Source organism: Aythya marila (genome assembly GCF_965140915.1).
Source record: "Aythya marila genome assembly, chromosome: W".
Classification (NCBI taxonomy): Eukaryota; Metazoa; Chordata; class Aves; order Anseriformes; family Anatidae; genus Aythya; species Aythya marila.
The window spans coordinates 2,569,816-2,592,076 of NC_139081.1; the positions used below are offsets into that span (position 1 = coordinate 2,569,816).

Here is a 22,261-nt window from a genome sequence, read left to right on the forward strand (position 1 = left end):
AGATCCAGATGAAGTTAGGTGTACACGACCCATGTGGCGGAAGTTTGTACGGAGTGCACCATCATCATATGCCAGCTCATTGGCAATAATGGCCTGGAAAGAGGATGAGGAACCCACAGTGGATGAAATGGCTAAACAACTCCGGCAGTACGAAGAAAGTCTCTCCTCTTCCTTGCAGGCCTGCGTCTCAGCTGTGGAGAAGCTTTCTGAAGAGTTCCACCAACTTAAAGAGAATCTATCTTCCTCCCCACCTGAACCAACCAGTGTCCACCGACCAAAAGAGAACACTTGGGAGAAACTTTCTGAAAAGGTTCACCAACTTGAAGAGGGATTATTCTCCTCCGCACCTCTACAAAGCAGTGTCTCAGCTATCAGGGGTAGGCGTTCATCCACACAAGGAAGACGATATGGTGGGTACTCACCCCGTGCCACCCTGTGGTTTTACTTATGAGACCATGGAGAGGACATGAGAAAATGGGATGGAAAATCTACCACGACCCTAGAGTCACAGGTACGTGAGTTGCAAAAGAAAACAATCAGGAAAGAGGGATTCTCTGAAAAGTTTGCTGCTCCAACTTCCAGCAGACAGTCCTTCAAACACAGAAACGAAGAAGATTCTGACCAGGGTTAGGGGGGCCCTGCCTCCAGCCAGGGGGAGGAAAGGGATAATCGAGTTTATTGGACTGTGTGGATTCGATGGCCTGGCACGTCAGACGCACAGAAGTATAAGGCTTAAGTAGACACCGGTGCACAATGTACTGTAATGCCATCGAGCTATAAAGGGCCAGAGCCCATCTGTATTTATGGAGTGACAGGGGGATCTCAGCAGTTGACTGTATTGGAGGCTACTAAAGTGAGTCTGACTGGGAATGAGTGGGAAAAGCACCGTATTGTGACTGGCCCAGATGCCCCATGTATCCTTGGCATAGACTATCTTAGAAGAGGATATTGCAAGGACCCAAAAGGGTTCCGGTGGGCTTTCAGCATAGCTGCCTTAGAGACAGAGGGCATTAAACAATTATCTACCTTGCCTGGTCTCTCAGAGGACCCCTCTGTTGTGGGGTTGCTGAGGGTCGAAGAACAGCAAGTGCCAATCGCTACCACAACTGTGCACCGGCAGCAGTATCGCACTAACCGAGACTCCCTGATTCCCATCCATAAGCTAATTCTTCAATTAGAGAGCCAAGGAGTGATCAGCAAGACTCATTCACCTTTCAATAGTCCCATATGGCCAGTGCAAAAGTCTAATGGTGAGTGGAGACTAACAGTGGACTATCGTGGCCTGAACGAAGTCATGCCACCACTGAGTGATGCATTGCCGGACATGCTAGAACTCCAAAACAAACTAGAGTCAAAGGAAGCCAAGTGGTATGCCACAACTGATATCGCTAATGCATTTTTCTGCATCCCTTTAGCAGCAGAGTGCAGGCCACAGTTTGCTTTCACTTGGAGGGGTGTCCAATATCCTTGGAATCGGCTGCCCCAGGGGTGGAAACACAGCCCTAGCATTTGCCATGGACTGATCCAGTCTGTGCTGGAACAAGGGGAAGCTCCTGAACACCTGCAGTACATCGATGACATCATTGTGTGGGGTGACACAGCAGAGGAAGTTTTTGAGAAAGGGAAGAAAATAGTCCAAATCCTTCTGAAGGGCGGTTTTGCCATAAAACAAAATAAAGTCAAAGGACCTGCACGAGAGATCCAGTTTTTAGGAATAAAATGGCAAGATGGACGTCGTCAAATCCCAATGGATGTGATCAACAAAATAACAGCTATGTCTCCACCAACTAGCAAAAAAGAAACACAGACTTTCCTAGGTGTTGTGGGGTTTTTGAGAATGCACATCCCAAATTACAGTCTGATTGTAAACCTGCTCTACCAAGTAACCCGTAAGAAGAATGAGTTTGAATGGTGCCCTGAGCAACGACAAGCCTTTGAACAAATCAAGCAGGAAATAGTTCGTGCAGTAGCCCTTGGGCCAGTTCGAACAGGACCAGATGTAAAGAATGTGCTCTACACTGCAGCCGGGGAGAACGGCCCCACCTGGAGCCTCTGGCAGAAAGAACCTGGGGAAACTCGAGGTCGGCCCCTGGGGTTTTGGAGTCGGGGATACAGAGGATCTGAGGCCCGCTATACTCCAACTGAAAAGGAGATATTGGCAGCATATGAAGGAGTTTGATCTGCTTCGGAGGTGGTTGGTACTGAAGCGCAGCTCCTCCTAGCACCCCGACTGCCGGTACTAGGCTGGATATTCAAAGGAAGGGTCTCCTCTACACATCATGCAACTGATGATACATGGAGCAAGTGGGTTGCACTGATTACTCAGCGGGCTCGAATAGGGAACCCCAGTCGCCCAGGAATATTGGAAGTGATTATGGACTGGCCAGAAGGCACATACTTTGGGATATCATCAGAGGAGTAGGTGGGTCGTGCTGAAGAAGCCCCACTGTACAACCAGTTACCAGAGAATGAGAAGAAATATGCCCTGTTCACTGATGGGTCCTGTCGTATTGTGGGGAAGCATCGGAGATGGAAGGCTGCTGTATGGAGTCCTACACGACGAGTTGCAGAAGCTGCTGAGGGAGAAGGTGAACCGAGTCAGTTTGCAGAAGTGAAGGCCATTCAGCTGGCTTTAGACATTGCTGAACGAGAAAAATGGCCAGTTCTCTATCTCTACACCGATTCATGGATGGTAGCAAATGCCCTGTGGGGATGGTTACAGCAATGGAAGCAAAACAACTGGCAGCGCAGGGGCAAACCCATCTGGGCTGCTGCATTGTGGCAAGATATTGCTGCTCAGGTGGAGAACCTGGCTGTAAAAGCACGCCACGTAGATGCTCACGTGCCCAAGAATCGGGCTACTGAAGAACATCAAAACAACCAGCAGGTGGATCAGGCTGCTAAGATTGAAGTAGCTCAGGTGGACCTGGATTGGCAGCATAAAGGTGAATTATTTATAGCCCGATGGGCCCATGACACCTCAGGTAGAGATGCAACATACAGATGGGCTCGTGATCGAGGGGTGGACCTGACCATGGACGCTATAGCACAGGTTATTCATGACTGTGAAACGTGCTGCAATCAAGCAAGCCAAACGGTCAAAGCCTCTTTGGTATGGAGGACGATGGCTGAAATATAAATATGGAGAGGCCTGGCAGATTGATTACATCACACTCCCTCAAACTCGCAATGGCAAGCGCCATGTACTTACAATGGTGGAAGCAACCACCGGATGGCTGGAAACATATCCTGTGCCTCATGCCACCGCCCGGAACACTATCCTGGGCCTTGAAAAGCACGTCCTATGGCGACATGGCACCCCAGAAAGAATAGAGTCAGACAATGGAACTCATTTCCGAAACAACCTTATAGACACTTGGGCCAAAGAGCATGGTATTGAGTGGGTGTATCACATCCCCTATCATGCACCAGCCTCTGGTAAAGTTGAATGATACAGTGGACTGTTAAAGACTACATTGAAAGCAATGGGCGCTGAGACATTCAAAAATTGGGATATGCATTTGGCAAAGGCCACCTGGTTAGTCAATACTAGGGGATCTGCCAACCGAGCTGGACCTGCCCAATCAAACTTATTACGTACTGTAGATGGGGATAAAGTTCCTGTAGTGCATGTAAGAAATATGCTGGGTAAAACAGTCTGGGCTACTCCTGCTTCAGGAAAAGGCAAACCTATTCGTGGAATTGTTTTTGCTCAGGGACCTGGATACACTTGGTGGGTGATGCAAAAGAACAGAGAGGTCCGGTGTGTACCTCAAGGGGATTTAATACTGGGTGAGAATAGCCCATGAATTGAATTGTACCATGTTAATTACTATATAATACTGTATGTTATCACTACCATGACTACTATAGGTGACTAATTAGAATGTATGGAAAAGAGTGTAACCTTGTGGTGGTTTTACCGTGCTGGGCAGCTAAACCCCACAACCGCTCTCTCACTCCCCCTCCTTTAGATGAGGAGGGGGAGAAGTAAAGCAAAGAACAACTCACGGGTTGAGGTAAGGATAATTTAATTAAAGGGAAATAATTATAATAATTAAATAAAGACTACCATGAACTAAACAATTTAACTAAGGGGAAGTAAAAGGGAAAAGGGGAAAAAGGGAGGAAAACAAACAAACAAAATAAATGAAAGCTATATGGAAGTGCAGAGGAAAGAAATTACTCTCTACTTCCCACAAATGAGCGATGATTGACCACGTCCTTGAAGCAAGGCCTCAACGCACGCAGCCGGTGTTCGAGAGGAGGACCGACGTCTTCTCAACGAGAGCCCACCCCTCCCCTCTTCTTCCTGTTTCCACCTTTTATTGCTGAGTGTGACACCACATGGTATGGAATATCCCTTTGATTGGTTTAGGTCAGCTGCCCTAGTGATGTTTCTCTCCTCACTTTTTGCCCACCCCCTAGGAGGGTTAGAGAAAGGCCCAATGCTGTGCCACTGCTGCTCAGCAGTAGACACAACACTGGTGTGATAACACTGCTGTTCCAGCTACAAGTACAGAGTACGGCACTGAATGGGCTGCTGCAGGGAAAGTTAACATTCCAGCCAGACCCAGTACAAACCTGAGCATGACATAAATGGTATGGAATAAGGGGTGGATAGATGTCCTGGTTTCAGCTAGAACAGAGTTAATTTTCTTCCTAGTAGCTGGTAGAATGCTGTGTTTTGGCTTAGGATGAGAAGAGTGCTGATAACACCCCGATGTTTTAATTGTTGCAGAGCAGTGCTTATACCAAGCCAAGGACATCTCAGCCTTTCGCTCTGTCCTGCCAACAGGCAGGCTGGGGGTGCAGTAAGAGCTGGGAGGGGACAGACCCAGGACAGGTGACCCAAACTAGCCAAAGGGGTATTCCATACCATCTGACGTCATGCTAAACAATATATAGGGGTGGCTAGCCGGGGGAGGGGGCCAGACTGCTCGGGGTTAGGCTGGGCATCGGTCAGCGGGTGGTGAGCAATTGCATTGTGCATCACTTGTTTGTACATATTATTAGTAGTAGTACTATTATCATCATTGTATTATTATTATTATTATTTTCCTGTCTTATTAAACTGTCTTTATCTCAACTCACGGGCTTCACTTTCCATTTCTCTCCCCCATCCCAGAGAGGGAGGGGGGAGGGTGAGCGAACGGCTGCGTGGTGTTTAGCTGCCGGCCGGGTTAAACCACGACACAAGGCCAAGTGCCAGGTCCTCCACCTGGGATGCAATAACCCCAAGCAGAGCTACAGGCTGGGAGATGAGTGGTTGGAGAGCTGCCTGGCAGAGAAGGACCTGGGAGTATTGGTTGATAGTCGGCTGAATATGAGCCAGCAGTGTGATCAGGTGGCCAAGAAGGCCAACAGCATCCTGGCTTGCATAAGAAACAGTGTGACCAGCAGGGCTAGGGAAGTGATTGTCCCCTTGTACTCGGCTCTGGTGAGGCCACACCTCGAGTACTGTGTTCGGTTTTGGGCCCCTCGCTACAAGAAGGACATCGAGGTGCTTGAGCGGGTCCAGAGAAGGGCGACAAAGCTGGTGAGGGGCCTGGAGAACAAGTCCTACAAGGAGCGGCTGAGGGAGCTGGGCTTGTTCAGCCTGGAGAAGAGGAGGCTCAGGGGCGACCTTATTGCTCTCTACAGGTACCTTAAAGGAGGCTGTAGTGAGGTGGGGGTTGGTCTGTTCTCCCACGTGCCTGGTGACAGGACGAGGGGGAATGGGCTTAAGTTGCACCAGGGGAGTTTTAGGTTGGCTGTTAGGAAGAATTTCTTTACCGAAAGGGTTGTTAGACATTGGAACAGGCTGCCCAGGGAAGTGGTGGAGTCACCATCCCTGGAAGTCTTTAAAAGATGTTTAGATGTAGAGCTTAGGGATATGGTTTAGTGGGGACTGTTAGTATTAGGTCAGAGGCTGGACTCGATGATCTTGAGGTCTCTTCCAACCTAGAAATTCTGTGATTTTGTGATTCTGTGAAATCGGCCTACGAGAGAGGGGATGTCAGGGGAGATACCATCCCGAGGGAATACACCATCCTGCAGACGTCCTGACTCCTGGGATCAGTCAATGGGCTGAGCCTCTCTTCCCCCCACGCCCCCCGCATTGGGACACCTTTGGTTGATATTTGAACACTTGGTTATACTGTGTGTCAGCACGGAAACTTAGAAATCTCTCTAGAGTCTTTGTGCCTTTTAACACGTTAATTTCCAGGCTGCGCACCTGCATATTTCATGCATGCTAACTTGCTTTTGCAGAAAGTAACTATCTCCAGCAATCCAAAGAACCTGTGTACCTGTTGCTGTAATAAATTGTGCATTGTTCCTAGCCATGATAATTCTCATTGAACGAGACTAGAGTAAGGGTGGTTATACGTTATTGGTGAATCCGTGACCGTGGTAGTTCAGTGCTCTGAATCCGACCGGACCCGTAATGGTTAATTGGCTACACCCCTTAACGCAACATTCTATCATTACCTGTCCCTTATACAATCTTCTTAGAAAAGGGAAATCATGGGACTGGACTAAACAGCACAAGGATGCGTTAGAATTATTAATAAAACAACTGAGGTTATTTCAACAGCTAGGTTCCTTACACACAACCAAACCTATTTGTGTAGAATGGGGATTCAGTGAACACGGTTCCCACTGTAATCTCTGGCAAAAGGGACCAGAAGGACCAGAGAGACCACTAAAGTTTAGCTCCCACTCTTCAATGACACCGTAACGAGGTATTAGGATCTTGAAAAAGGCTTACTGTCTCTAGTGCAAGTGGTGAAGTGGGTGGAACAGATAAGGAGAGAACAGAGTGTGATTATCTAGGGTTCTTTCCATCTCCTAGATATAGTTTACAAGGGTATGGTACCACCTGCAGGAATTGCCCAGAAACCCACAGTCTGTAAATGGTATACCTATCTGGACAGTATCAATGAAATTATGCCTATTAAGGAAGGCAACATTAAAGTATCTAAATTACTGAAAGATATAAACATTACTTTACTATTCCAAACTCCACCAAGCCAACCATTTCCGATTCAGGAGGCATATCCTCTAAGGAAGGTCAGCAATGCCAACACACATTGGGACTGTTAACACTTTGCCCCCTCTGGAGAGAACCTCTTTCACCAACTGCATGGAGATGGACCAAAATGGAATTGAAAGATCATTGGCAATACCTCAACACAGGGACTGTAGTTGAATGGACCCTGGAATAAATTGTCACGCCTTAAGTTACAACATTCCAGAACCGAAGGATGTTGTATAACCTCACTGGACAAAATGAAGCACTGGCTAGTGCAACTCATGTTGGGTTGGAAGAATTAGGAGGTTAGCTGAACATATTTAATAAGGTGACAGATATAACAGATTCAGAATTGCCACTGATAAATACACTTACTGCAATAGTGCTAATAAATGATATTAGTGCACTGGCACTAAAATGCTATCCTAGATATTCCTCACCAAAGAGCAGACACAGAGCTTATCAAGAGGGTGTCCCTGTCTTGGAGGAGGAGAAAGGAGCACAGCTCATCGATTGCCTCTTCTAGGTCTCCAATTTCTTCTCCCCACCACCACCACCCCCCCCATCGCTCTTTTTTTTTTTCTAACTTTTTTTTTCCCCTAACACTAACTCTTTCATATCCTAACCTCCTTATCTGTTCCACCCCCTTGGGTGTCTTTTATTATGATTTGGGTGGAGATTTGAGTACTATAGTCATGTGTTTAGCATGTACTTCATTAAGGTCATTATCATATTCGGGGGTGTTAACTTCAATATTTATTTTACACATAATGAAGCTAAAGGTTTTACTCCAGGCACCATGGCCTTCAAGATTCTGTTCTGCTGCCAAAACAGGGCTGTCCCCCCCCACGACAAGACTCCCGCCTTCACCAACCTCTCATATTAAGCCTACAGACCTCCATCCACAAAAAGGTTGTATAAGAGAGAAGCAGGAACATGCTGCTTAATTCCCTTTGACCAAGGCCAGTGCTTATCAGTGACACTAAGAAGTCTGACTATTCTCCACACACACCTACTTCAAAGATTATGATGTGTGTTTGTCCTTCTCATGTCCTTCTCATTTTGGTCCCCTAAATCTGCCCTTGAGCATTTTTTCTTTCACTTGAGATTGTCTCAGAAGTGTATAAGCAGCCTCCTGCTCATATTACTCAATTTTTTATTTTCATGTACAACAACAATAATTTAAACCATACTTTTCCCACCAAAGTTTCCACTGCTACCTTCTTTCCTGGCTATTGCTGATTGCAAAATCCATCCTGTGTCACTGAAACTTGTGTTTCATCTTCAGGCATGTAGCCCTATCTGTAACCCTATTAGAAAGGTGTAGAATTTACCAACTCCTTCTGTGTATCAGTACATCTGTTGAGGTAACAGGTACACTGAAGCTCTTATGTATCCTACCTCACTTAATGCAATGTACTTTTCCCTTGCCCAGCTGGAACACTGGTCCAGCTCACAACTATTCACTATGCTACAACAAACACCCTTTTTCTAACTCACTACTCACCTCTCATCAGTCCTCTCTACTCCTCTCCACCAGTTCTTCATCTACCAAAAAATGGTACTTGCTCTCATTCTGAAGGGCCTTTCATGGTCTCTTTCCTCAGCCTATCATCTCTTATTCTGCAATAAGTTATTAATTCTTGCCTTCTGCCAGCTCCCAACATATCTATCCAACTTTCAGGCAAGTATCTTTCACATTCCAATGATTTGGAATCTTACAATTGGTAAAAGCACCTCAAAAATCAGCAATACAGACCATTTTTAGAAACTGACCCTTTAATTCATTTTCACTATCAAACCCACAATGAATGTTGACAGTTTCTAGTCTATCAGTGCCCAAGCCACTGCCTATCATGCTCATTGACATAGTCCTCCACCTCATCATACTTTGCCAGTTTACATCCAGAAAGTCTGTCATTTCACATTTTTGATTCAGCCTTGTGGAACAGGAACCAATCCTTTAGCTCTATTTGTACAACTTAACCCCTGAATTAGAAGATAATTCAGACTTCTAAACACTACAACACTACAAAAATTCAGCCAGTAAGGGACACAAACAAGTTTCAGCATAATTTTGCATTCACATATGTGCTTGTCCTTATTTGCTCCTTTCCTCTCTGACAGTATATAGATTTCCATGCACTGTTCCATGATACTAGACTGTTTTATGAATCTCCTGTACATCTGATATAGTATATATAAAATATTTTATCCATATGATCACTTGTTCTGACACCATTTGAGTACCTACCTTAGTAAAATTATTCAAGTGACCTAGTTTTCTCATATTTGAAATGCCTTGTAATTTGGCCACATTTTGGAGAATCTCTCTCATATTATCACAGGGTTCTGAAAAAAAAAAGTTATTAGTAGACAATTAAAAAATTAGAAATCTAAACATGCATTCAACATGAAGCTTCCAAAGCATAACAGGTATTTTGCTTATCTTAATTAAGGATGCAGATAATTTTTCTTCAAGAAATATCAATTGGATTTACATCTATAACCAAAGCCAGGTATACCTGAGTTCTCTCAAGTGCTAAATCACATGGAGGAGAGAGATTTCTATTTTAAAGGAGATTTTACCCAATATATTAATTTACAATTGACAAAAATATTGATTTAATTATTCAAATTCCAGTCCTAGCATCTCATAACTGAACAGCCTTATTCTTAATTCCCCTTTAATTTAAAGACAAATAGTAAACAAAGACAGAAGTAAAAAGACAGCACTTTCCTACCATACTACATGATTATTTTTTTCTCCTCCCCAAACAAAGGGTCAGTAGGAGTTCTGCTTTCCATATTAACCTCTGTCCACAATCACTCTAAATTTACTAGAGGACTGGGAATTTCCAGTGATATGAGAAGTGAACTACAAGGTAAGCAAGGTGACTGGGAACTTTTTATCCTCACCTTCTTCCTAAGGATACACACAATTCAACGTGTCCATGTCCTCTCACCCCAACCAACACAATAAAGCAGCCCCACAGGATTCAGATACCAGTTTATGAACCTACATTTTGCTGGGAAATGGAAAAGGACTACCAAATAGAGAAGACAATATCATCCTATCTCTGGGAATAAGGCTGGTACAATACAGGCAGAGTACAAAAGCAACACAAAGTAGGGCTGGGCACAGAGATGCATGCAGACCTACTGTAACAGAAACTGCAGTAAGCTCTGTACACACTGGTATTGCAGTAGAACAGTTTTCAAAGAGATGTTTGATTGCCAGGATTGTTGTGGAGTCTTCTATTAGACATTATTATGTGTTACGCGCTACAACAACACTGTCAACAGAACTGTAGTTTGAAATAAAATGCTAAGGCTACATTGGAGACATAAATGGATGAAAAGTATTGTTACCAAAAAAAAGAAAAAAAAAAAAAAAAAGCATTGCATAAAATAAAATCTTTAGAAAAAGCTAGTAGAAGAGTCCAAACAGTGGACATCTGGAAAGCTGCAAAAGGAAGGGCTGTGTATGTAGTGCCCATACTAACTTTCAGTCAGAGAAACTTGCTTCCTACTGTGGTACAAACAGCTACATCTGAAGCTGTGGAGTATAAATAAGAGTTTTTTACTTTCCTGTTCATCCTGAAAGGTTATCATAGACTCATAGAATCAAAGAATGGCTTGGGTTGGAAGGGACCTTAAAGATCATCTAGTTCCAACCCCTTGACATAGGCAAGGATGCCACCCACTAGATCAGGTTTGCCAGGGCCCCATCCAGCCTGGTCTTGAACACCTCCAGGGATGGGGCATCCACAACTTCTCTGGGCAACCTGTTCCAGTGTCTCACCACCCTCTGAGTAAAGAACTTCTTCCTAACATCCAATCTAAATCTCCCCTCTTTCAGTTTAAAACCATTCCCCCTTGTCCCATCATTATCTACACAAGTAAAGAGTCCCTCTCCATCCTTTTTTATAAGAACCCTTTAAGTATTGAAAGGCCGCAACGAGGTCTCCCCGGAGCCTTCTCTTCTCCAGGCTGAACATCTCCAGCTCTCTCAGTCTTTCTTCATAGGAGAGGTGCTCCAGCCCTCTGATCATCTTTGTGACCCTCCTCTGGACCCGTTCTAACAGGTCCACATCTTTCTTGTACTGGGGGCCCCAGACCTGGACGCAGTACTCCAGGTGGGGCCTCACGAGGGCAGAGTAGATAGGGACAATCACCTCCCTTGACCTGCTGGCCACACCTCTCTTGATGCAGCCCAGGATACGTTTGGCCTTCTGGGCTGCAAGCACACACTGCTGGCTCACGTCGAGCTTCTCATCTACCAGAACCCCCAAATCCCTCTCCACAAGGTTGCTCTCAATAGGTTCTTCTCCCAGTCTGTACTCATGCCTGGGATTGCCCCATCCCAGGTGCAGCACCCTGCACTTGGACTTGTTGAACCTCATTTGGTTCACGTGGGCCCACTTCTCAAGCTTATCCAGGTCCCTTTGGATGGCATCTCTTCCTTCTGTTGTATCAACTGCATCACTCAGCTTGGTGTCATCTGCAAACTTGCTAAGGGTACACTCAATCCCATCATCTAGGTCACTGATGAAGATATTGAAAAGCATCAGTCCCAAGACAGACCCCTGAGGGACATCGCTTGTCACTGGCCTCTACCTGGACATAGAGCCATTGACCACTACTCTCTAGGTGCAGCCATCAAGCCAATTCCTTATCCACCAAATGGTCCACCCTTCAAATCCATCTCTCTCCAATTTAGAAATCAGGATGTCATGTGGGACCATGACAAAAGCCTTACAGAAGGCCAAGTAAATGACATGTCGGTCTTCCTTTGCCAACTGATGCTGTCACTCCATCATAGAAGGCCACCAGATTGGTCAGGCATGATTTGCCCTTGGTGAAGCTGTGCTGGCTGTCTCGGATCACCTCCTGGTCTTGCATGTGCCGTAACGTTGCTTCCAGGAGGATCTGTTCCATGATCTTGCCAGTCACAGAGGTGAGGCTCACTGGTCTGTAGTTCTCCGGGTCTTCCTTTCTACCCTTTTTAAAAATGGGAGTGATGTTTCCTTTTTTCCAGTCACGGAGGACTTTACCTGACTGCCATGACTTTTCAAATATGATAGAGAGTGGCTTGGCAGCCAATTCCCTCAGAACCCTGGGATGGATGTCATCAGGCCCCGTGGACTTGTAGCTGTTGAGTTGCATCAGGAGGTCCCAAACCCGCTCTTCGCTTACAGTGGGAGGGACTCTGCTCCCCCAGTCCCCGCCTAGAGGTTCGGAGACTCAAGAGATGTGGGAAGCCTGACGGCCAGTGAAGACTGAGGCAAAGAAGTTGTTACGTACTTCAGCCTTCTCCATGTCTGTTGTTACCAGTCCTCCATCTACATTTTTCAGAGGGGGTACACTCTCCTTAGTCTTTCTTTTCTGGCCAATGTACTTGTAGAATCCCTTCTTGTTATTTTTTGCATCCCTTGCCAAGTTCAGCTCTGTCAGTGCCTTGGCTTTCCTGATCCCATCCCTGCACGTCCAGACAGCGTTTCTGTACTCTTCCCAGAGCACACGGCCCCGTTTCCACTGCCTGTGCAGTTCCTTCTTTTGCCTAAGTTTGACCAGAAGGTCATTGCTCAGCCATACTGGTTTCCTGCCTTCCCTGCTTGATTTATTGCACATGGGGATGGAGAGCTCTTGCACGCTAAGAAAAATATACTTAAAGAGTTGCCAGATCTGATCAGATCCTCTTTCCCTAAGGACAGTATCCCACAGGCTCTCTTCCACTAATTCTTTGAGTAACTGTAAGTTTGCTCTTCTGAGGTCGAGGGTCCTTACTTTGCTCTTAGCCAGGCCCACATCCCTCGAGATCACAAACTCAACCAGGCCGTGGTCACTGCAACCCAGACTGCCTCCAATCTTAACCTCTTTAATGAGGTCATCCACACTGGTGAGCACCAGGTCCAGAAATGCTTCTCCTCTGGTTGGTTTGTCTAACACCTGGACGAGGAAGTTGTCCTCAACGCACTCCAGGAGTCTCCTGGATTGCTTACTGCCTGCCGTGTAGCTTTCCCAGCAGACATCTGGGTGATTGAAATCCCCCATCAGGATGAGAGCCCGTGAGCACAGTGCTTCTTGTAGTTGGAGCAAGAAGGCTTCATCAAAAGGCTCCCCTTGATCGGGCGGCCTGTAGTAGACCCCAACCACAAGGTGCCCTTTATTGGTCTGATGCTTAATTTTTACCCACAGGCTCTCAACCTGCTCATGGCTGTTTCTTAGCGGCAACTCTGCACAATCTATCCACTTCTTAACATAGAGGGCAACACCCCCACCCTTCCTTCCCTGCCTATCTCTCCTGTAAAGCTTGTAGCCCTCCATTCCAGCGTTCCAGTTGTGTGATTTGTCTCACCATGTTTCCGTGATAGCAATTAGATAACAGTTTTCTAATTGCACCATGGCTTCCAACTCCTCCTGCTTATTCCCCATGCTGCGTGCATTGGTGTAGAGGCACTTCAGCCGGGCTATGGGCTGCATTACCTTTTTAGAGGAGCCATTCCCAATTCCTATGGGATGATTCACAGGTGTCTCCCCGTTGTTTTCTAGTGTATTGGCATCCACTGGTTCTTTTGCGTCTCTTACAGGTACATCCCCTTCGCCAACCAAGTCTAGTTTAAAGCCCTACTAATGAGTCTAGCCAGCTTGCTGCCCAGGACGCTCTTGCCCCACTTCGTCAGGCATGCTCCATCTGGTGTCAGCATTCCTGGTCTCTCAGAAAAATGTCTGAGATCGTAGAACCCAAAACCCTGAGCATGGCACCAGCTACATAGCCAATCATTCATGTTGCCTCCTCCTTGGGTCCCAGCCAACAACTGGGAGGACTGAGAACACTACTTGCACTCCCGAGCCCTTCAACATCTCTCCAAGGGACATAAAGTCCCTTTTGATGTTTCGTAGTTTCCTTATTGCGACATCATTTGTCCCTACATGAAAGAGTAGGAATGGGTGATAGTCATGTGGCTTAACCAAGCTTGGTAGCCTCTTTGTGATGTCGCGGATGCAGGCCCCAGGCAGGCAGCAAACCTCTCGAGAGAGATTGCCTGGGCAGCAAATGGGCGCTTCAGTGCCTCTCAGAGAGGAATCTCCGATTACCAACACCCTTCGTGCTTTTTTTGTGGCACCGGTTCTTATACACATGGTTTGCTGGTCCACGTTTATACTGTTGCCCTTTCCTGGGGCTTGACCATTACCATTGTTGTTTTTATTATCCTCTCCTTTTCTGAGCTCCAGAGCATCATATCTATTGCGTAGGGGCACTTCAGGGGCAAGGGGGAGATCCCTTCTTCTGCTCCGAGCAGAGACGAGGATCCAGCTTCCCTTGTCTTGCAAGTCCATCAGTTGTGCTAATTCAGGGTTGGAGGCTCCTTTACCAGTCCCTTGTAAGGACTTGTGAGGCAGGGCTGTTGCTCAGCCTGTGCCAGTGCTTGATACCATACATCAATCTTTCGCTCTGATTCCCGGATGCTTTGCAGCCTGTTGAGCTCCTCTCGCAAGACAGCAACTTGCTCAAAAAGCTCATCCAGCTGGGCACACTTGCACCCACGACACCCAATTCTGCCATTGGGCCCTAGGGGGACTTCAGGATTCTGGAGTTCCCCACAACTGGGGGTCTGGGAAGCTCTTTTGGTCCTCAGGGGCTCCGTCTGCATGTAGACATCTGCCATGGGGGGTTGTGGCCCCTCCATCTGGGTTTTGGTCTCAGCCCACAAGAGATGCAGAGGCCATGTTTTTCTGCCTGGTGGATACCATGGCTGGGCTCTTCACAAGCAGGTTACTACTGCCATTGGAAAAGACCGTTGGAAAAGAGCAGTGAGGGCACCCTCCCTGCTCGCCCTGCCCATGCGCACTGCCGTGCAAACTGCCACCACGACCTGACTGCCGCGCCATGCCCTGTTTGCCCGTCCTGGTCACTGTGCTCCCTAGGGGCTGCCTTTGTACGGCCGGGGAAGGGGTGCTGCCAGATCCGCCCGCGCCTCGTCAGCCTCCCTCGAGAAGGCTGTCGGTCCCGGCGGCTCTCTCCGCTGGCTCAAGTGGCCTCCATGCCAGAAAAAAAGCCCTGCCTGCCTCGATCCCCTGCTCCGCTGCAGAACACGTCTGCCCCAGAGCCGATCGCGTGCTCTGTGTGCTCTGACTTCTCAGGCATACTACAAGCAGAAAACTTGAAAAAATAAATCAGATCTACTGAATAACCAAAAAGGAAGGGGAGAAGGAACAAAGCATCCTAAAGTCATTTTAATTATACTAAACATTAGTTAGACAAAAAAGTAAAAATGATGGAAGAACTGGAGGAAATTCATTAGTAAGTATTACCACTGGCCCATCAAGCTTCACAACTAAGAAAAAAGAACATTAACACGATCTACATATGTTTGCTAGCACTGTTATAAAACAGTAGTGGCCACAGTGGAGAAAAGCTAATAAACAGGTAGGTCTACACAAAAAGGATTCCAAAGCCCATCCAGATGACTGTTCATCAGATATATTTAAAATAAAACTGGCTAACCCCATAAAGCAAGCAAAATAGTTTACACAAACTGTATTATGGTAATCTTTTACAAGACTTGAAAGGAGTTATTAGAATAGTATATAAAAAAAAACAGCAACACTTTCCCAACTTAGCAAACCAAAACTTTCACATAAGGTATTGCTAAAGATTGTATCAAGAGATATAAAACAGTTATACAAATCAAGTTACACAAATCAAAATCTGAAAAGATAAATGCAAAGAGTAGAGATGAATGAATGGAAGACTTTTATCCTTAAAAAAACGTATCCTGATTTTTATCCAGTTAAGTACCAGGTTCACAATCTCCTTCAGTACGTAGTATTCAACATATAATTGATAATTTGAAAAAAAAAAAATAAATAAATAACCGGGAGGGTACAACAGATGTTATTTATGTTAATGAAATAGGATGGGTTAGAAACTTGAAGGGAACTTAAAAATAATCTGTATGCATAACTAACCAAACTAAAGATTGTTAAATTTGGTTTAATGCACATAAAGCCAAAAAACGTTATAAGGCCATACTACAGGATTCTAATGAAGCAATCGGATCAAGAAAATGAAATCGGATCAAGAAAATTTTTCTCTGCACGCTCCACGTGCATCTGCGGCAAAAAGCTGAAAAGACATTATGACGGTGCAAGAAAAAAACTAAGCACTATACTAATTTTAAGTGTCACTACAGAAATGAAAAGCCTCCTAAGACAGCATTAAAGCCAATAAACTTTAATACTGATGTTAAGGTTTAACCCGGCCAGCAGCTCAGCACCACACAGCTGTTCATTCACCCTCTCCCCTCCCTCTCTGGGATGGGGGGAGAGAATTAGAAAGAAATGAAGGCCTGTGGTTTCAGATAAAGACAGTTGATTAGGACAGGAAAGAAAGGATAATAATAATAATATGTACAAACAAGTGGTTCACAATGCAATTGCTCACCACCCGCTGACCGATGCCCAGCCTATCCCCGAGCAGCCGGCCCCCCCACCCCAGCCAGCCCCCCCATATTAACTGTTCAGCATGACGTCAGATGGTATGGAATACCCCTTTGGCCAGTTTGGGTCAGCTGTCCTGGGTCTGTCCCTCCCAGTTTCTTGTGAGAAATTGTCCCTCCCAATTTCTAGTGGACACCGGCACACAGTGTACCCTAAGCCATCAGGCTACCAAGGGACAGAACTCATCTGTATCTCTGGAGTGACAGGGGGATCCCAAAAGCTAACTGTATTGGAAGCTGAAGTGAGTCCAACTGGGAACGAGTGGCAAAAGCACCCCATCGTGACTGGCCCGGAGGCTCCGTGCATCCTTGGAATAGACTACCTCAAGAGAGGGTACTTCAAGAATCCAAAAGGGTACCGGTGGGCTTTTGGCATAGCTGCTTTGAGCACACAGAAGATTAAGCAGCTGTTGTAAGCCTTCTTTTGTAGGATTGCTGAGGGTTGAAGAACAGCAGGTGCCAATCGCTACCACAGCAGTGTACTGGCAGCAACATCGCACCAACCGACACTCCCCGATTCCCATCCATAAGCTAATTCATCAACTAGAGCACCAAGGAGTGATCAGCAAGACTCACTCACCCTTTAATAGTCTCATATGGCCAGTGCAAAGGTCTAATGGAGCGTGGAGAATTACACTTGGAATCGACTGCCCCAGCAGGGGTGGAAACACAGCCCTACCATTTTCCATAGACTGATCGGGACACACTGGAACTGGGGGGGGGAAGTTCCTGAACACCTGCAGTACATGGATGGCATCCTCGTGTGGGGCAACACAGCAGAAGAAGCTTTTGAGAAAGGGAAGAAAATAATCCAAATTCTCATGAAAGCTGGTTTTGCCATTAAACAGAGTAAGGTGAAGGGACCCGCACAGGAAATCCAGTTCTTGGGGGTAAAATGGCAGGATGGATGTCTCCACATTTCGATGGATGTGATCAACAAAATAACAGCAAGGTCTCCACCAACTACCAAAAAAGAAACGCAAGCTTTCCTAGGCCTTGTGGGATTCTGAAGAATGCATGTTCCAGGCTAGAGTCAGCTTGTGACTCCTCTATATCGAGTGACTCGAAAGAGGAACTATTTTGAGTAGGGCCCTGAGCAGCAAAAGGGTTTTGAACAAATCAAACAAGAAATAGCTCGTGCAGTAGCCCTTGGGCCTGTCCGACAGGACCAGCTGTGCAAAACATGCTTCACACTGCAGCTGGGGAGCATGGCCTCACCTGGAGGGTGTGGCAGAAAACCCCAGGAGAAACTCGAGGTCGACCTCTGGGGTTCTGGAGCCAGGGCTATCGAGGATCAGAAGCTAATTACACCCAAACTGAAAAGGGGATACTAACAGCATATGAGGGGGTTTGAGCTGCTTCAGAAGTTGAGGGTACAGAAGCACAGCTCTCTTGGCCCCACAGCTACCTGTGTTACATTGGATGTTCAAAGGGAAAATTCCCACTACACACCACGTGACTGACGCTACGTGGAGTAAGTGGGTAGCGTTAATTACACAGCGGGCTCGAATGGGAAAACCTGGAATCCTGGACTGGCCGGAAGGATAATCAATTGCCAGAAGACAGAAAGCAGTATGTGTCGTTCACTGATGGATCCTGCCACATGGTAGGGAGCCATAGGAAATGGAAAGCTGCTGTGTGGAGTCCCACACAACGAGTTGTGGAGGCCATGGAAGGGGAAGGCGAGTCGAGTCAGTATGCAGAAGTAAAAGCCATACAACTAGCCCTAGAGATTTCTCAATGAATAAAATGGCCAGTACTGTGTCTCTACACTGACTCATGGATGGTGGCAAATGCCCTGTGGGGGTGGTTACAGCAAAGGAAACAGAACAACTGGCAGCACAGAAGTAAACCTATCTGGGCTGCTACACTGTGGCAAGATATTGCTGCCCGGGTAGAAAACCTGGCTGTAAAGGAACGTCACGTGGATGCCCACATGCCCAAGAGTCACGCTACTGAAGAACATCAGAACAATGAAGAGGTGGACCGAGCTTTGAAAATTGAAGTGTCTCAGGTGGACCTGGACTGGGGACATAAGGGTGAGCTGTTTGTAGCTCGATGGGCCCACGAAACATCAGGACATTTGGGGAGGGATGCCACATACTCGTGAATCGAGGGCTCGTGATCGAGGGGTGGACCTGACCATTGAGGCCATCACACAGGTTACCCATGAGTGTGAGACCTGTGCTACAATCAAGAAAGCCATGAGGGTAAAATCTCCCTGAACCAGGGGGAGGTAGCTAGGGTTTTGATATGGTGAGGCCTGGCAAATTGACTATATCGGACCACTCCCACAAACCCGCCAAGGCAAACAGTACATACTCACCATGGTAGAAGCAACTACTGGGTGGCTGGAAACATACCCCGTAAACCAGGCCACTGCCCGAAACACTATCTTGGGCCTGGAAAGACGAGTGCTGTGGCACACCAGAGAGAATTGAGTCCGACAATGGGAGTCATTTTCCAAAACAATCTTGTCATCTCCTGGGCCAAGAGGCATGGCATTTAGTGGGGTGTATCACATCCCCTATCACCCACAAGCCTCTGGGAAGGTTGAGAGGTACAATGGACTGTTAAAGACTATGCTGCGAGCATTGGGTGCTGGGATGTGGAAACAATGGGACATAAATCTACCAGAGGCCACTTGGCTAGTTAACAACAGAGGGTCCGACAACCATCCTGGTCCTGCTGAAACAAAACCCCTACACGCGGTGGGAGGAGCTAAAGTCCCCGTAGTGCACGTAGGGAAGTGGATGGGGAAGGCGGTTTGGGTTGCTCCTGCCTTGGGAAAAGGCAAACCCACTCGTGGGATTGTCTTCGCCCAAGGACCGGAGTATGGTCATGCCATACCTGGTGGGTCATGCAAAAGAATGGGGATATTGGGTGCATGCCTCAAGGACATTTAACCTTGGGAGAAAAATAATCTTTAATCTAAACTGTGTGTTGTAGGAAGACACTGCAGAACCAATGACAAGTCAACTTTGCAAGGAAACGGGCAAGTGCAGCAACGACTCGAGCTAAACTGGTGCTGGCGTCCAGACATCCATCTCTGCCTGCCCTGAGTGACCACTTTGGCAGATGAAGACTAAATTATCACCACTTCTTATGAACGTTTTTTGAGAAAGGCCTATAGAATGAAAAGAAGTACCTACCTATCAATCTGTTAAAGGACAAGGAACAATGGCGATGAAAATACTTACATGCTAAAGTATGTGGGACCTGAGTGTGACACAAATGTCATGGAATAAGGCGTGGATGTTGCACTGGGTCTGGCTGGGATGGAGTTAACTTTCCCTGCAGCAGCCCATAGAGCGCTGTGCTCTGCACTCGTAGCTAGAACAGCACTGGTATCACAACAGTGTGGTGTCTACTGCTGAGCAATACTAGCACAGCATCAGGACTCCCTCTAACCCCTCCCCCCAGAGCCAGCAGGCTGGGGGTGGGCAAGAGGTGAGGAAGGAACATCACCAGGGCAGCTGACCTAAACCAATCAAAGGGATATTCCATGCCATATGGTGTCACACTCAGCAATAAAAGGTGGAAAAAGGAAGGAGAGGGGAGGGGTGGACTCTCGTTGGGAAAACGTCTGTCCTCCCAAACAATGGCTACGTGTGTTGAGGCCCTGCTTCAAGGACATGGTCAAGCATCGCTTGTGGGTGGGAAGTAGAGAGTAATTTCTTTACTCTGCACTTTGTCAGAAACAAAGTTGTGTTTTTGCAATAGAAGGTGTTTTTGCAGTGAAAAATTCCACTAACCTTGCATATTCAAAAGTGATTGTGCAGCATAGCAGTGGGGAGTATGTTAAGCAGATAAGGGGAAGGTCCCACTGTCCCGAAATAAGGAGGATAGCTAAGAAAAACAGGATGAGCAGTACAAAATCAGTAAAATCACAAATCGCAGGCCCTCTAGTCACAAGAGAAGAAGGAAAAAAAGGAAAAGAAGAAATTAACGCTTCGTCAAATAAAATTGGACATATATGGTATAGAAGTGTGTCGAGTAGCTTGCGAACCTGTAGTACTCAGCCAATGAGGAAACAGGGGAGAAATCAGGTGTCAGGTAATAGGGAATATAGGGTTATGATAAACTTTTACTGTGCACTCCTGCTTGCAGGACGCCCACCACTGCAATCACAAATAAAATAGCTTCACAGAAGATCCTGTCTGAAGAAAATTGAGATTTTTCTCACAATTTCCACACGGCTTTTGCTTTTATTTTGTTTTGTTTTGTTGTTGTTTTTTTTGTTTGTTTTGATTTTTTTGTTTATTTGTTTTCCCTTTTCCCCTTTTCCTTTTAGCTAAATTATTTAATTAATAATAATTTTCCCTTAATCATTATTTTTTCCTTTGATTAATTATCTTTATCCCAACCTGTGAGTAGCTTCTTTCCTTTTCTTCTTCCCCTCCTCAGAAGAGGAGGGGGAGCGAGAGAGCGGTTATGGTGGAGTTCAGCTGCCTAGCAAGGTAAAACCACCACATAGAGCACTGGAACAGGTTACCCAGAGAGGTTGTGGAGTCCCCATCTTTGGAGATATTCAAAACCCACCCAGATGCAATCCTGTGCAACCTTCGCTAGGTGACCCTGCTTGGTAGGGGGGTTGGACCAGATGATCTCCTGATCTGAGGGTACACTCAAGCCCCTCATCCAGACTGCTGATAGATATTGAAGAGAACTGGCCCCAATACTGAGCCCTGGGGGACACCACTAGTGACCGGCCTCCAACTGGATTTAACTCCATTCACCACGACTCTTTGGGCCCAGCCATGCATACAGTTTTTAACCCAGCAAAGCGTACACCCACACAAGCCTTGAGCAGCCAGCTTCTCCAGGAGAGTGCTCTGGGAAACAGTGTCAAAAGCCTTACCGAAGTCTAGGTAGACCACATCCACAACCTCTCCCTCATCCACTGAACCCGTCACCTTGTCGCAGAAGGAGATCAGGTTCGTCAAGCAGGACCTGCTTTTCATAAACCCATGCTGACTGGGCCTGATCGCCTGGTTGTCCTCTAAGTGCCGCGTGATGGCACTCAGGATGATCTGCTCCATGAGCTTCCCCAGCACCGAAGTCAGACCGACAGGCCTGTAGCTCCCTGGGTCCTCCTTCTGGCCTTTCTTGTACATGGGCGTCATATTTGCTAGCCACCAGTCAACTGGGACCTCCCCTGAAAACCAGGATTGCTGATAAATAATGGAAATTGACTTGGTGAGCGCTTCGGCCAACTCCCTCAGTACCCTCGGGTGGATCCCATCTGGCCCCATAGATCTGCATACGTCTAAGTGGTGCAGCAGGTCACCAATTGTTTCCTTCTGGATTACAAGGGCTTCATTCTGCTCCCCGTCCCTATCTACCAGCTCAGGGGGCTGGGTATATGAAGAACAACCGATCCAACTACTCAAGACTGAGGCAAAGAAGGCATTAAGTACCTCAGCCTTTTCCTCATCTCTTGTCACTGTTTCCTCCCCACATCCAGCACAGGATGGAGATTCTCTTTAGTCCTCCTTTTGTTCTTCATGTATTTATAAAAACATTCTTTATTGTCTTTAACAGCAGTAGCCAGGTTGAGCTCCAGTTGGGCTTTGGCCCTTCTAATTTTCTCCCTGCACAGCCTCACAACACCTTTGTAGTCCTCCTGAGTGGCCAGCCCCTTCTTCCAAAGTACATAAACTTTTCCTTCCTGAGCTCTAATCAAAACTCCCTGTTCAGCCAGGCTGGTCTTCTTCCCTGCCAGCTCATCTTTTGGCAC

At 46.6% G+C, this 22,261-nt stretch overlaps 1 protein-coding gene across 1 annotated transcript in view; it reads right to left on the reverse strand.

The window, feature by feature from the left end:
• LOC309889427 (rapamycin-insensitive companion of mTOR-like) overlaps positions 1–22,261 on the reverse strand; it is a gene marked incomplete at its 3' end in the record, with an annotated part of 222,386 nt that overhangs the window by 182,779 nt on the left and 17,346 nt on the right. The window contains exon 3 of the mRNA XM_082782263.1: positions 9,270–9,367. Coding sequence (XP_082638389.1) covers positions 9,270–9,367 — 98 coding nt within the window. The remainder of the gene's footprint in view (positions 1–9,269; positions 9,368–22,261) is intronic.